This window comes from Scomber japonicus, chromosome 16 (genome assembly GCF_027409825.1).
Source record: "Scomber japonicus isolate fScoJap1 chromosome 16, fScoJap1.pri, whole genome shotgun sequence".
In the NCBI taxonomy this organism is placed as follows: domain Eukaryota; kingdom Metazoa; phylum Chordata; class Actinopteri; order Scombriformes; family Scombridae; genus Scomber; species Scomber japonicus.
The window spans coordinates 16,148,826-16,164,269 of NC_070593.1; the positions used below are offsets into that span (position 1 = coordinate 16,148,826).

The window sequence follows — 15,444 nt, forward strand, 5'->3', positions numbered from 1 at the left end:
CATTACATGAGCCATAACAGATTACCTTAAATTGTTATTGTAATGTAAATTAATAAATTAAATCTTCAAATGTACACGAAAAATGAATGTATTAATTAAAACCGGATAAAGTGTGAAAGAAACATTGTTCTCAGGGAAGTGTTTCCTTGTTGCACCAGTGACTCTCGTGTTGCTATGGTTACTTCAACACAACTTGGAACGTTGGTTTGCTGCCGTTTGGAGTCAGTGATCGACCAACAGGAGCTGAAACATACGATTAAGAACATAAAACAAAACTAAAACTGTATTTTTTTGTACATTTAGCAAGGAATCACTTTAACGAAAACGTCATCATGGAGGTAGGAGAAAGCCTCAAAGAACTGAACATGACAGCGGACGAAATCAGCAGATTCACTAAGGCCTTTAAAGACGAGAAATTCAGGGAAATGCTGCACGACTACGCACAAGAAATATCAGATCCTGCGAATAAGAAGAAGTATGAAGAGGAGATCACACTTCTGGAGCAGGAGAGAGGAAACAACATCGAGTTTATCCACCCGGAACCATTCAGGGCTCTCAGGACGAGTGTGAACGGCAAGCAGAAGTGCTACATCAACATCTGCTCAAATGAAAAAGTGGGTAAACCTGAATGTAAGTGGGGGGTGTCTGATGATGGACACAGAGGGCAGTGCTGGTCCCTGCCTCACAGTCTGCACCCCGGGAGACAAGACACAGACCCAAAGGGAAACAAAATCATGATTTATGACGTTATTTTCCACCCTGACACCATTCACATAGCAAGGAGAAACACCAGATTCATGGATATGTTGGACAACACAGCCATTCAGGGCATCCAGGATGCTTTCAAGGTCACTCTGGACAAAAGCAATGTGAGAGAGATGAGCACCAAATATAAAGGCACACCTCAGGCTTGTGTCATTCGAAAACCCGTACCTGGATATAAAGCCAGGGTACCCTCCGAGCAGCCTGACCCTCTTGCCTTCCCATACCCAGATGAAAAAAAGAGACCTACCACATCCCCTAAAACAAAAAACAGCAAACATATCCAGCCTCAGAAAGCCAAAGGACCCACCACGCCAAGTTATACAGTGAAATACAGATCATTCATCGATCTGCAGGACTTTAGATGTTCCAGAGACTCAGCAAAGAGTCCCAGGCCCAAAGCGATTGTGGTCACTGTAGACTTGCCGCTTCTGAAGTCGGTAAGAGATGCCAACCTTGAAGTAAAAGAGAAAAGCCTGCTGCTGGAGTCCAAGAAGCCTGCATACAGACTGGAGCTGCCCTTAGCCTACCCTGTGGACGAGGATAAAGGAGAGGCAAAGTTCAACAGACAGAGAGGACAGCTGACCATCACGCTGCCTGTTCTTCCTTCTAGTGAGGTGTTTGATTTCACTGTAGGGACCGCTCAGGCTGTTAGTGAGGAGGAGGAGGAGAAGGAGGAGGATAAATTAAAGGAGGAGGAGAGGGAAGGAAACAAATGTGAGGAGGAGGTAGGAAACGTTGAAGAGAGGGGCTTGGAGCAGCAGAAGGAGGAGAAGGAGGAGGATCAATTAAAGGAGGAGGAGGAGGAGGAAGAGAGGGAAGGCAACAAATGTGAGAAGGAGGAGGTAGGAAATGTTGAAGAGAGGGGCTTGGAGCAGCAGAAGAGGGAAGTGGAGAAAAGTGAAGAAGAGGAGAATAAATCTGAGGTGGAAGAGGAGAAGCAGCAAAATAGGGAAGCTGAGAAAAGTGATGAGATTCATGAAAGCAGAGTGGAGGAGGAAGAGGAGGAGATATTGAAAGAGCAGAAAGGTGACAGTGAAGAAGCAGTGAAATCAAACCAGCAGGATGAGCAAGATGAAGAAAGAGAGTTACATAACACATTGAAGGAAGAAGACAAGACAAGAGAGATTGTAGATGGAAACCTGAAGGTGAGTGATTTTATTAAATCCTGACAATCCAGTTGAAGAGTCTGTGCTCAAACTAAACTTCTGTTAACTGTTCTTCTGTGTTAGGTGGAAACCATGACAACACCTCCAAACTACACACCCAGTGAGGAATCCCACACTGCTGCTGTTGTTGTTTCCGAGCGGGCAGAGTCCAGCGAGGCGCCTGCAGTGGATAAAGCAAACAAGTCAAGACTAGGAGGCAACAGGGTCGTACACTTCTCTGAGGAGCCCAGTCAGAGCTCGGACAACGGCTCAGAGGAGGTAGATGAAGATGACCTGCCGACTGAGCACAACATCCAAAACCCAGAGCCTGATAAAAAGCTGCCGCCGCCTGTCTTATTGAGGGAAATTGATCAAGATGGAAATGAGACAATCATCAGCGATCACTCCACATCGGCTGGGTTCACCTTCCAAAACTCCCTCCTGTATGAACTGGACTGAGCAAATTTTAAAAGTCATATCAATCAAAAATATCTACAATGTCTCATTTTAAAATGTGACTCTTAAGAAAATGTGTTTATTTCAACATCCCAGAATAAACTACTTAACAAGACAATGAATATTTATATTTTATTGAAGTTTCCACATATATATCATACATTTTTTTCCTAGCATATAAAAAATTTGGGTCATTAGCACAGTAAAAACCAACTCCCTTCAGTCAACGCTTATGGACCCAGAGGCACTGTGTTCAGGCATTAAAAAAAAAAAAACTAAGATGCGTCTAATTTCTTTATTCCCTTGCCCAGGAGAAGAAGGTCAGTAGGGCAGGCAGGAAGAGAAGAAAAAGATGTGTGAGACTTACTGGTAGCACAGGCAAACCGTCACTGTGTCAGTGTAGCTGTCTGCTATTATTAGATACAGTCAGTGCCACCCTGTTACAAATGTACGCTCCACTCCCCAATTTGTGAAACGTGGGAAGTGAATTGTAAGTCAGAAGTAAGTGTAAAACTGCTGCTTGAAGTGCTTTTAAAAACAAAGCTTAAAAAAAGTCAACACTGTCTTTTCATTTTGAAGGCATTGCCACCAAAAATTGTACTACTTGTGCTAGTCTCTACTGCAGTTACTCTCGTCTCCTCGGATACCCTCTTACAGTATCTCACACAACTTACAAAAACTGTTGCAATATCACAGCAATTTCCAGCTGTCAGTGTCTTTAATGTCAAATGGAGAAAAAAAAGAAAGAAAGAAAAGTTGTTTCCTCCCTCATCTGATTCCTCTCTGGAGTGAGTTGTCCAAGAATTCAGAGTAGCAGGAGAGGGAGCAGAAGTGTTGCTGTACTGGAGCGTCAGTACCCCCCATGTTGTCCACCAGGACCACCGTGTGGGACACCTGGTGCAGGTTCATGCTCACTGCCGTCTTGATGTAGAAACGGATGCACACGCGGCCACAGTCGCAGGTCTTAGCTACTTCAAGGTCCCGACACAAGTGGGCGGGGATGAGGTGAGGTCCGTATGGTATTCTATAAATCAGAAAGAAAACATAGTGAGATGAGAATGAGGCAAACGTATGAACACAGTGTGGCTAAAAAATAAAAAGTATGATGTACAGAAGATGTTGAACTCATACCTGAGGTTTGCCACAGCTCTGGAAGCTAACTCTTGAAGTGGAAGGGGGAATGTGAGCTGCATTGTGTGGTCCAGAGGGTTGGACTGGATAAACGGGTTTCCAAACAAGTCCAGGTTCTCCAAACTCAGCTTGCGAAAGTCACCTGGCAGCACAGCCAGCTGGTTATGCGCCGCTGAGAGGAACCTCAGCTTGGAGAGGCGGCCGATGTGGAACGGCAGACAAACCAGTTCGTTGTCGTCCAGTTTGAGGTTGACCAGTTCTCTGAGCTGGCAGAACTGAGCGGGAAGGGACTGCAGTCGATTCTGGCTCAGGTCTAGAACCTGGAGGGTCCGCTGCAGGGTGGAGAGACAGAGGGCTTGACTGAAGGCCTCCAGGTGGTTGTTGTGGAGGATGAGCTCAGACAGGCAGCCGAGGTCGCCGATGGTGGCGGGGAGTTTCTTGATGTGGTTGTTACTGAGATCAAGCTTACGAAGAGCTGCCAAATCAAAAGAAACAAGAGCTTTTAGTCCCTTGGAGGTGGAGCCTAAGTGACTTTCTCAAACTTTAAAACAGAATGTAAATCAAGCTCAACCAAACTCTAAAAATATTTAGCAATGAATACATTTACTCTAGAGGCAAAAACATCATTTTGGCTTTCACTCTACCTTTGAGGGACAGCATTCGCATGTCTACACGAGACAGTTTGCAGTAGGAGACCTGCAGCTGCTCCAGAGAGTACGGGAAGTTGGAGGTCAGAGGGTAGTCCTTCTTGGAGACGATTGTGAGTTTCTTCTTGGGTTGTTCTACATCTCTGGCGCGGACAGGAGTGAGTGTGGAGAGGGGGAGGCTGCTTGTATCACTTCCTCTGTCGGCCAAACGAGCGGCCGAGAGGAAGTTCTTCAAGCTATTTGCATCGGCCTATAGATAAATAGATAAATATATAATTAATATAGTTATGTATTATATTATTATCTATAAAAACAGTAGATCAATACAAAGAGACAGCCACCTTACAGCGCCTTGTGAGGAGGTTCTTCTGTGTGACTAGATTCCTTGAATAATCTGACCTAAATTCACTGGCTTAAAATATCTTGACACACTTGCCTTGAAAGAACAAGATGAACTTTATGCTGTAGCAAATAAAAGTGAATGAGTGTGACTCAGAATGGAAAGTACTGGGGCTAGACCCAATATCATGAATATAATACAGTGTGTAGTCCAAAAATCAAACATCTGTTCATTTAAATTTATGGTCATTACATATTTATAGCCGAGCGGGTCAGCAGGACCATCAGTTGTCACAGCTTCAGTCAGTGTGAGGGTGTGAGAGTGTGTTTATGTAAATGTGATAGGTTGAACGGTGTCAGGATCTGGGTAAAAGGTCTCCACCGCTACAAAACAGCCAGGAGGGCTCAGCAGCCGCTGGAAACAATGCGGATGCTCTGGCGTCTGTCCAAGCATCGCATGCAGTCAAAACACAGTGTCTGTCCAGTTGATAAATGAGTGAGCAGACAGTTTGACTTTGGTCTCTGAGTTTTGTGTTGTTTTCTCTTCACCTCCTAAACACCATTGTAATAATTTGTACATCTTGTGCAAGATTACTAAATCTGAATGAAGCTGCTTTATGATAAACCTAAAAATCTTCTGGAATAACCAAAACCACAGTGCTTGCATACAAACATCCTTCATATTCAGACGGTCATTATGCCATTCTGACTGGGTGTCATACCTTGCTCAAACAAATGTCAACAGCTGGTTCCTTTAATCTCACGGTGGCCTTGCCTTCCTCCACAAACCATGTGAAGAACTTCTCTATGTTGTCTTTTAGCTGCAACACAACGTTGGCACATGTCAGTTGTGGAAAAATCCATTGCATAATATTACAGGGTACATTGTCATTCAACTAGGAGTGATTCACTCTTTCAGCAAGTTGGAACAGGAACAGTGAAGAAACCCTTGTTGTTTATGTCTGATTTTCAAAATCAGAAGTACCAGCATTTGAAGCCCATGAAAAAAAACACTTCTAAGGTTTCCAATCTGGTTCTATCTGGGAAAGATGATGATCAATAAAAGCCGGTACAATGTTTTGAAAGGTTTTTGCTAATGCTGGTTTTATACAGTCCATTCAACAAAAACAACAACTAAACTGTACCAGATGATTTGGCTGTTTTACTGATCAATCATCTCTCTTGGGTCACATACGGAAAGTTTTCATGACATAACAGTTCTTAAATCATGGAACAATTATTACAATATATATATATATATATATATATGTATATTACAGGTCTTATATATTACATTATAAGGCTTGTCTTGCCAAAAACTCATGCTGGGATAGTCTTCAGTCTCCTTATCACTCAGAAGAAGCAGATCCTAAAAATGACAAGTTTAGGATTAACTCATTGATGCCTGCATAGTTTGTGATCTATATTTCACACTATCATTAAAACTGAGCTATTGTTGTTTTGTTTTTTTACATTTAGGACCTTCTCCTCTTGTATCTGTGTATCATGGGTAGTTTGTGATGAGATGATCTGTTTTTTTTCTAGACTCTGAACTAAATCTGGAAGAAAAAAAAGCACAGGAATGAATCTCAACAGCACAGACCTTGTATTTTGAGCCCGATCTGTCTTTGGCCGTGCAAATCATCATGTATATGCTGCTTCGTTGACTCGTCTTGTCCAAATGCTTCCCGATGGAAAGCACAGCTCTCGCCCCTTTCCCTCGACTCTTCATCCCAAACGTGGGCAGCATCCGACTAACAACCTCGACATCACACTGTAGCTTCATCTCAATTTCTTCTTATTAAAAAAAAAAAAAGAGTGAAGAAGTCCCCCGGCACAGCACCCAGTCAGAATGAACTGAAGGGTTTTAAATGCATGCTAGAGGAAACTTCCGCGGGGTAAAAGCTGGTTAAGTTGCTACAGACACATCCGTGCTCGTCCTGGATGTCAACAGCAGCTGGAGGTGCGTCTCAGCGGCCGTCCAACACACTAACACACGGTCGACAGCAAAGATACGCCCGGGCAGCCTCGGTTTGCTTGACAGTACCTTCATAGGTTTTAAGGATCCTGGAGAGTTTTCTCAGGCTGACAGCTGGATCAGTTAGCCACCGTTAGCACAAGCCCCGCGCGTGGGAAGTGACGTCATGTAGCGCCCTGTTAACCGAGCGCGGGTACGTGAGGTAAGAGAGGGGGAGAGAAATGCTGTTATGTGGTGAAAGAGTGATTTCATTAAAGTCTGTCTGAAAACAGATGTGCTTTCATTGTAAGAGATACACAGTCACTTTGTTATATATACAGAATATAGAAATAAACACACTTCTTAATGCAACAAATACAGTTAGCAAACACACAAATAGTACTACACTTCACTGAGATTTTAATTAGGCTATTTTAAATGTAGCTAAAAGTATCAAATGTACATAAAATGCTGCCTATATAACCAAACTAAAAAAAAAGTATCTAGGCTATAAACAACATTTGAAACTAGGTACACTTGTTCATACTGGCTTTTCAAAGATTGCCTTCAGTTGTGCTTTCATTCTAAGTTATGAGGGCCAATATCCACACAGTCCCTTTGTTGTTTGTTATTTTGGTAAATCATTTTATATATACAGAATATAGAAATAAACACACTTTTTTCTAATTCATCAAAAGTGGTTATCAAACACACAAACAGTAAATTTCACTGAGAATTTAATAATTATGAATACAGCTAAAAAAACATCAAATAGCCAAAAATTCTGCTTATGTAGCCTAACCTTTTTTTTTTTTTTTTTAAATGTGTAATTTGTAATTTGTATTTTATTTAGACAGAGACAGAGACAGTGCACAGTAAGACATTAACCTTGTATAAAATAAGGAGAGATACATTGCACAAGGTTTTAGCAGAATTGCTATTTTCTGCCTGTAGCCTTGGTCAGGTAGGTGGTACAATAAATGAAATCAATGACAGAAATCCAATGTAAATGGAGAACAAAACACCAGTTCATGATATTCTTCAAACATGGTTATCCCCATATCCCACCCCGCCTAATCACAATAAATCCAAAAATTTGTGCAGAGTTGCAGCAATAAAATTATCAGAACACAGTCATTCCCACATGCTAAAACCAGTTTGCGCCCCCCAACTTTTATAAATATATGCAAAGTATAAATATAGTGTAAAACAATGTATTTGGTTAAATGCTGTGCATCTCAAATTCTGAGCTCATGACCTCAAATCTTGAGCATCACATTCAGTTTTTATTTTGGTAATTGTCAAACCACTGTTTGCAAGAATGAACTTCAATGGGTTTCATAGATGATTTAGTAAACATTTCAATTTGATGAATAGTCGAGAATATCCACTTAGAACTATAAAAACACATGAGTAGAAGTTTCCTGGGTAAGCCATGAGAACCATAAACATAAACACAACCTAGTCTTTGGAAATGGTGGCATCTAGTGGACAGCAGAAAGAAAGGCCTCCTCCAAAAGTATTATTTTATTACAATATACACTACTTTACTATATTGCTTTATTATATTATACTGGGCTATTGTATTATATTATGTGGAAGGTAGAGTTACTGAAGTGCTGCATTTGTAGTTTTCAAGTATCCTTACTTAAGATGTTTTTACTCCACAACATTAGAGAGAAAAAATATCACACTTTTGCTTCACCACATTTATTCAGCAGCTGTAGTGACTTTGCAGATTTAGATTTCAGGTAAACATTACACATACATCCTTATCATTTAAATTCATCATTGCTGCATTGTGAGTATGTTTGTTACTTTAAGTATATTTGGCAGGTTATACTTATGAAGGCAGGACTTTTTTATGGTATCAGTTTGAAAGTAAAGGATCAAAGTGCTTTCTCCTCCCCTGATCATTATTTTCTTTCTCTCTACTCTGCCCATTGTGGTTTTTACTCCATCACATAGTGTAAATCAAACAGATGTCACTCTAAAACATAAATCTTTTATAATGGGGTTCACAGACTGAAATATTAACCATGGAGTTTGAAATAAAAGTTCATGGCCTGATATTTGAAATACTGAGTTTTGATGTTAAATATGCCTTGTGTACAAATGTCAGATATGTCCATATGTATTGTGAGATCTGTTATCATCACACACACAAAAGAACTCATGACGGGCATAATATATAATCTCAGATGAACTGTATGAAAATGCTAAATACTTTATTATTGTTATCCATAAAAATGAACAGGTTGTATTTTTGTAGTCAGCATATTCCTCTCTTCTGCTCCATTTCTCTTTCCTGCACTTTGACCAGAGGTGGTACTTCAGTTAAAATGACATGCTGAATTTAAACCTTTGTGTGCAAAATGCTTTACTACAATGGAAAAGGTGTTAGTTGAAATTATTGGATGTCATTGCAGTCATTTCTGAATATATCCTCAGTGTTTTTATACTTGAAGACAGTAGAAGCAGTGAGTTGTGAGTTTGAGAGTGTCTGACATCATCACCTCAGATCAACTTGATAATAGGAAAAATCTAACTCTGATCTCTCTTCTCCATCTCTTTTCTTCACTTATTTTCAACTTCTGGCATATATACTTTTAGACACATACACTTTATTACTCCTCATACTGTTTTTATGCATTTCCACACAGAAAACATGCTCCTCAGTCAGATAAAGTAGGGAAACAGATTCATAAATTCATTGACATGAAACGATGGGTATGAAGTATTCCTTCAGAACAACCTTTATTGCTTACAGTTTCACATTCATTTCAGCATATCTCCCATCAATAAATACTTTATAACGTTCAATACAATTCTTTGGAAAGAAAAACAAACACTCTTTGGCTTCACCTTGCTGTCTATTAATTAACTTAAAGATAAAAAACCTTTGGTAATAACATGCAACTCTTCTTTTCTTTGTAGTATTCTTACATATGTCTTTGATAGGGCTGTACATACTAACTTTCAGGAAGTACTCCTAGTCACACACTTAACACATTTAAGGTCAGTGTGAGAACTGGTTAAGTTTAGTTTGTACTTATTAAAAAATATATATAGGTGAGAAATGCAGACCGTGCAGTTTTGTGTATCAGATTTTACGGTTATTGTAGTTACACACCCTCTCGTAGCTGACTGCCACACGGAGAGTATGACACTGCCCAGGTGTGACACAACACACTGTTTGTCCCACACCTGTAGCTGTAATGTGGACATGAGCAAGACGTTTTGACCTTTTAGTGACTGATCAAAAATATAAAGTCTGCATTTAAGTTGCTTTTACATCATATTTACAGAAGTGTTTCCTGAAAGAGCACAATTACCCATCATCTCTCATCTATCTTAAATCACCAATTAGTCTCTCCTTGTCCTTCACAGAGCCGTCTCTACACAAGACGACCCTCTCCGTATGTAGTAATGCCGCACTTCCCTCCCCTCCTCGCTGCCGCAGCCCTCAGACCGATGCACAATGAGGACTGGGAAGAACCGGGCGTCCCTGTAAGTGGGCGGACTGTCACTGAGTGCCAACTGGCTGGAGTCTGAGCAACAGCACTGCTCGTCCACGCAGCAGGGCTCCGTCAGGTTGCTGCTGCGGCTCCTGCACAGAGCCACAGTTCGATGGGAGCCATACATGCGGCAGAGCGAGAAACGAGACGTGTCCGAGGAGAGGTGGGAGTGGAACAGCGCTCCCTGGCACGAGAAGATGGAGGAGCAGCTGGAGCTGGTTATCGTCCTCCTCCTGCCCAGTCCTTCCCCTCGTCCGCTCTGTGCGCTGCATTGCTCGCAGTCGTCCTGGCTCTGCAGGGCCCCATAACTCTGGGTCGTCTGGCTGCTGTCCAACAGGAAGCAGTTGGAGGATGTGGTGTATTCAGTGTCGTGTAAAGAGTTTGACTCTGCTGTGCTCATGTTTATCAGCATGGCCTCGGAGTAGCTGGGAATCACCTGGCGGTTGCAGCGTATGTGCCACTCCATTTCAGTGCTGTCCAGTGTGTCGACTCTTGGAATCACGCAGCCGGTATTATTCCCCACAGACCTATCTTCATCTAGAGGAGAGGGGCTGCTGTGGCTGTACTCCAACCCAAACAGTTTCTCTATGCGGTAGTGCACATATGCAGTACGGTACTCTACCAGCACTCTCAGAGGCCAGGACAGCATGAGAAGAGCTGCCAGCCAGAAGGCAACCTGGGAAGTGTACCAGGGCATCCTGTCTGGGTGTACATATGCTATCAGGTTTTCTCTGAAGTCCATGTTCTTCAGCTGCATCCCCTCCCTGGCCTCCATGTAATCGTCCAAACCCTCGATTTCAGAGAAGAACCTGGCTCGTTGGTTGAGGTAATCATTCTCTGGTCCGGCCTCAGTGAAGCTGAAACACTTGGTAAAGCGCAGGCGAGTTGCTGGATACCCCTCCAATCCTCTGAGGTCACGAGACACATCTTTCATGCCACAGTGGCTGTAGTCAAACTCGCCCTCGGCCACATGCGTGTTGACCCTCTCGTGATACACCTGTGTGGTAGTGTAGGCGTCCCCGTTACGGTACCGAGTGACTTGCCGTGTGCGCCGAACAAAATGGTAGCTGATGGCCTTCCACCATATGCAAGGTTGGGCCTGGCGCATCCGCAGCACACGCTCATACACGCTGTCTACGTCTGCTTTGCACTGCAGGTCGCTCCGAGCTCGGCAGTGCCAACACTCCACTATGTACAACATGTAGAGCATGAGCAGGAAGGCCAGGGGGATGTAGATGTAGCCGTCGGAGCAGGGGCTGTCGTGGTAGATCATTGAGTGTCCTCCAACTCCCATCCCAGAGGCTCCCCGGAGGGAGGAGGTGAAAGAGGCCGTGAAGGAGGAGGTGAGGGCAGTGTTGAAACTGATCTTGGTGACCCGGGTCAGCTGACACCAGGCCACTGCACCCAGGCAACTGTACATGAGCAGGGAGAGCAGTAGGCAGCGCCAATGGGACTCACGGCAGACACAAGCACCCAGGGACTGCTTCACTGGACGCTGCTGCAGAGAAAGAGAGAGAGAGATAGGAAATAAAATACAGAGAGAGAGGGAGTAATGAGGAATAGGCACTTAGAGCAATGAGCCCATGAAACATGGCGGTGATATCATGACTTGCAGCAGAAATGCAAATGAATGTGGCTGCACTATAAATTGCAAAGCTTTTCTCATGCCTAAGCACAAAGTAAATCAAACTAAAGAAAGCTCTGTAGGATTCAATTAAAGCATGTAGTGTCCCTGAGAGGCTTTGTGTCAACTCAGCTGACGGACAAAATATTTTACTGAGGTGTTTTCACACATCTATCTCTGAAATTAATGTAATTTACATTGCACGAGGGTAAATGTACTCGCTAGTAAACTTGTCACATTAATATCACAGAGTGTACGTGTCGACAGAATCTCAATGCCCTTAGATACTAAAATCTATAGTTATAAATGTCCAAATGATAGAGCTTATATTGCAGTTATCTTTGATATACAGTACTGTAACACTGTAACCAGCCACTGCGGGCTAAAACATGACACTGCTGATTAATTCATTCATTAATTAATAAAAATGAAATAAGACATTTTCAACAATCATGATAATCAATTCATTGTTTAAGTATTTTGTCAGAAAAAAAGAAACATTTTCTGATTAAGCTTCTAAAATGTGACGATTTACTGCTTTTTTCTTCTATAATTATATACTTTTAAATTTAAATACCTTTGAGTTTTAGACTGTTGGGTCCAACAAGCTATATGAAGATGTCACATTGAGCTTTAATTACTTTTAATTGGCAATTTATTTCTCACAAATTTAAAGATTGCAGGCTAACATGACACACTTTGCGGCATGCAGGCGCTTTAATTTTCATGCAAACACACACACACACACACACACACACACACACACACACACACACACACACACACACACATCTCTCTCTTTACACTTAACTGCTGAGTACTGGGTGGTTAGCTCAGGGCGGACACAAAGTGCTCACATTTGCAATACTGACCAGAAGTCAAATGATCCCATTGAGCAGAGACACTGGCCTGAAGCCAGTAACACTTTCATCAGTAACACTGACAGTAAAAAGAAACCAGTGTGTGGTGCCCTGCTTTATACATGAAGAGATTCAATCAGTTTGAGTTTCATACATTAAAAATGAATTTGATCCCATCTTGTTTGTAAGGATGTTATCAAGACTTCAGAATCACTGTGTCGTTCTTTTATTTGTTTGGGTCTTCCTTTCCTCTCCTCTGCCATGAGATCCTGTTTTTTTGTTGCAGCCTACCTCTTGTGTTTTATGGAGTGAAAGGATTAATGCTGACAACCAGCCATCCATTACTGCACTGTCACAGAGATGGGGATGTCACTTTGCTGGTTCCACCTCAGTTATTTATGGAACAGGGATTTCATTTCTTGTGTACCACAGAGGACGGACTTTTCTTTAGTCCAGGCCTCCTGACTGCAGATGTCATCACCATACATAGATTTCATCAATTTACCTAAAACAGTCAGTTGGTCCACCACTTTGGTCCCGACTGAATTATCTCCACTGTTATTCTTTTTGTGTCTTATTGATGTTTAGATTTTGATCCTGCCTCTAGTGTTTCCTCACTGCAGATTCATGAGAGTTATGATAGCGTTTCCTCACTTCCTGTTTTTATTGAGTGTTTTTTTGGTTTGTTTTTTAATACGTAAAGCACTTTGTGTTACATTACCTTGTATGAAAATGCTATTCACATAAAGTTTGATTGATTGACTGAAGAACTACAGGACAGATTAAGACAGAAATGTGTACATGAAGCCCAGAGGATTCACCCTAGAGACTTCCAGGACCCCCTGACCTTTCTTGTGTCACCACCATCAAGTCAAAGTTGTCACTTATCCTGTGAAATCTGTAAACATCTATGGAATGGATTGATACAAAATATTTAGCACACATTCATGGTCCCCGGAGGATGAATCCTACTAGCCTTGATGATCTCCTGACTTTTCTTCTAACGCCATTCCATGAGGGTGACATTTGTAGATTTGAGTGAAACGTCGACTCTTGACAGATATTGGATGACATTTGTTTCGGACAGTCAGGTTCCCCAGAGGATTTGTAATCACGCTGAATGAAGATGTGTTAGCATTTAGCTCAAAGCACCACTGAGCGAGCAGAGGAGGATCAGAGGCTGTAGATTCCTAGTCTTGTTTACACTTCAGATCCTTTTCTTAATACTTAATCTAGTGAACCATCCAAGGTTATGAGCAGTGTACTTTATCACATGCTATAAAACAGAACTTGGTAGTTGCATGCACAATGAATCTGAAGTCATTTTACTATCTGTCCAAGCCTGACTGCACACAGCCAATTCCCCAGATGGAATCACAGTAATTACTCTGTGACAGAAAAGACAGAGTGCATGGTGGAGGAAAGACACACATACACACATACACACACACACATGCATATAAACTCAAATAGGACCGGTCAACACTTAAACCAAGGGCAGGGTTTTTGTAAAATAATTGGTACCCAGACAGAATTTCTATAGCCTGTGTACAACTCTCCAGAGCAGAATTTATGCTTGTCAGTGAGAGTACCTTTCCACATCACTGGACTCCACTGCCACTACATGAAAGGGGGTTATTCTGACATTTCAGCGAGCAGAAATGATGTTTGGCTGCAGGTGGAAGCACTCGCACTGTGATACTATAGAGAGCAGGTCAAAAGAAAAAAAAAAAAAAGAAAGAAAAAAAAAAGAGAAGGATTTAATTTCCAGTGACACACTAGAACAAATACCTAAATGCAGTCTCTCTCTTTCTTTTTACATTTTGAAGGAACTTAACAAAATGAGGATGGAAAGCTTGCAAACTATAGCTAACTAGTATTTATAGTGAGTATTTATAGACTAGTATAGAGTATTGGGCTTACATTTGGTTTATTGTAGCATTAAATATAAAACATTTCTACAAGTCATTCAGTCATCAGAACTACATCTACTCCCATTTCCTGTTTGTTGAGATTTTTTTTTTTTTTTTTTTTTTTTTTTTTTTTTTTACATCTTGCCCTTTTTATTCTTAATTATTTAAGATAACGAACCGAGGCTCTGTCAATACCTACCTCCTCCTGGACATCACTCTCAGCCGGTGAGCCCTCCTCCTCCTCCTCTCCCTCCTCTTCCTCCTCCCGCTCCTCTCCCTCAGCATCATTGGGAGCGCTGGCTCCTGTGTCTTCCGCTGCAGAGTCCAGATCGGAGGAGAGCATCCTGCACTTTTCGCATGTCAGACAGTAGACTATCACTCCTCTTTATTAACCTCCTTCGTTCTAGGCATCCCTCCGTTTGCTCCCCCTTTCTTCAGCCCTGCAGCTGCTCTGGAGCCAGTGGGCTGCTGCTGCACGGAGCGGGGATCCCGCGGTGGTCCCGGCTGGGCGGACGGAGGGGGGCGGGGTTGAGGGATTTCACCGCAGCAGAGACAGCAGATGTTGACCATGATGCAGTCAGTGAGGCTCCGTCAGGGTTCAGTGATGATGATGAGTTACTGTGAGCAGTAACGAGGCCACATAACACGTTACCGAGCGCGTTACCGAGAAGGTTTCAATAAAATCATCTCAGTTTAGTCAAATAACCAATCATTAGCATCGGCCCATTAACCTCATTTATTCAAACAGCAACCGGAAGTCGCCGGTTTCCCGCTTACCGTGAATAAATCCTCCCGTTTAACGGCGTCGCTGACCGGTACCGATTTAACTTTACCGCTGACAGCTAACGGCGACCTTCTGAAGACCGGAACCGTCAAGTTTAGAGCTTCCGGTCTGAGTCTGCTTCTTCAGTATAAAAGCACCAGTGATTTGTTTTTGTTTTTTTATACCAGTACTTCACTTCAGTGGTTCTCTGTCCGGCGACCCCCAGGGACCCTCTCAAATTTTCTTAGCAGCTGTTGCTCTCGGTCCCCAGAACAAGACTTAAGACTGAGGGTAGTAGAACATTTAAGGGCTCCACAATTGTGGAA

General features: G+C 42.4%; 3 protein-coding genes across 4 annotated transcripts; 1 reads left to right on the top strand and 2 right to left on the bottom strand.

Moving 5' to 3' along the window:
- The first annotated feature begins 332 nt into the window (after positions 1-332).
- LOC128374929 (protein kintoun-like) lies at positions 333-2,369 on the top strand. The gene is made up of 2 exons (XM_053335148.1): positions 333-1,910; positions 1,995-2,369. Exons 1-2 carry the CDS (start codon positions 333-335, stop codon positions 2,367-2,369), a joined length of 1,953 nt encoding a protein of 650 aa, XP_053191123.1.
- Positions 2,370-2,535: 166 nt separating this feature from the next.
- lrr1 (leucine rich repeat protein 1) lies at positions 2,536-6,557 on the bottom strand. The gene is made up of 5 exons (XM_053335718.1): positions 6,087-6,557; positions 5,206-5,304; positions 4,142-4,394; positions 3,498-3,972; positions 2,536-3,390 (listed from the first exon to the last, which is right to left on the bottom strand). The coding sequence occupies exons 1-5, from the start codon at positions 6,267-6,269 to the stop codon at positions 3,135-3,137; spliced, it is 1,266 nt and encodes a 421-aa protein (XP_053191693.1). The 5' UTR covers positions 6,270-6,557; the 3' UTR covers positions 2,536-3,134.
- A 3,267-nt stretch (positions 6,558-9,824) lies between these two features.
- Positions 9,825-14,698, bottom strand: si:dkey-13p1.4 (transmembrane protein 151B). Of its 2 annotated transcripts, XR_008323109.1 has the most exons (3): positions 14,555-14,566; positions 14,035-14,143; positions 11,365-11,456 (listed from the first exon to the last, which is right to left on the bottom strand). XR_008323109.1 is itself a non-coding variant. In XM_053336319.1 (2 exons), the coding sequence occupies exons 1-2, from the start codon at positions 14,696-14,698 to the stop codon at positions 9,825-9,827; spliced, it is 1,776 nt and encodes a 591-aa protein (XP_053192294.1). The 2 variants fall into 2 exon arrangements, 1 of the variants encoding a protein (XP_053192294.1); XM_053336319.1 differs by lacking the exon at positions 14,035-14,143 and having other exon boundaries at positions 9,825-11,456; positions 14,555-14,698.
- Between the last annotated feature and the right edge of the window lie 746 nt (positions 14,699-15,444).

Excerpts from the sequence above, each read along its gene's own strand:
- LOC128374929 (XM_053335148.1), top strand. The coding sequence starts at position 333 with ATGGAGGTAGGAGAAAGCCTCAAAGAACTGAACATGACAGCGGACGAA. Across the intron at positions 1,911-1,994 it reads TTGTAGATGGAAACCTGAAG|GTGGAAACCATGACAACACC; the intron begins GTGAGTGATTTT and ends CTTCTGTGTTAG.
- lrr1 (XM_053335718.1), bottom strand. The coding sequence starts at position 6,269 with ATGAAGCTACAGTGTGATGTCGAGGTTGTTAGTCGGATGCTGCCCACG. Across the intron at positions 5,305-6,086 it reads GATCGGGCTCAAAATACAAG|CTAAAAGACAACATAGAGAA; the intron begins GTCTGTGCTGTT and ends GTTGTGTTGCAG. Across the intron at positions 3,391-3,497 it reads AGAGCTGTGGCAAACCTCAG|AATACCATACGGACCTCACC; the intron begins GTATGAGTTCAA and ends TCTGATTTATAG.
- si:dkey-13p1.4 (XM_053336319.1), bottom strand. The coding sequence starts at position 14,698 with ATGCTCTCCTCCGATCTGGACTCTGCAGCGGAAGACACAGGAGCCAGC. Across the intron at positions 11,457-14,554 it reads AGAGTGATGTCCAGGAGGAG|CAGCGTCCAGTGAAGCAGTC; the intron begins GTAGGTATTGAC and ends CTTTCTCTGCAG.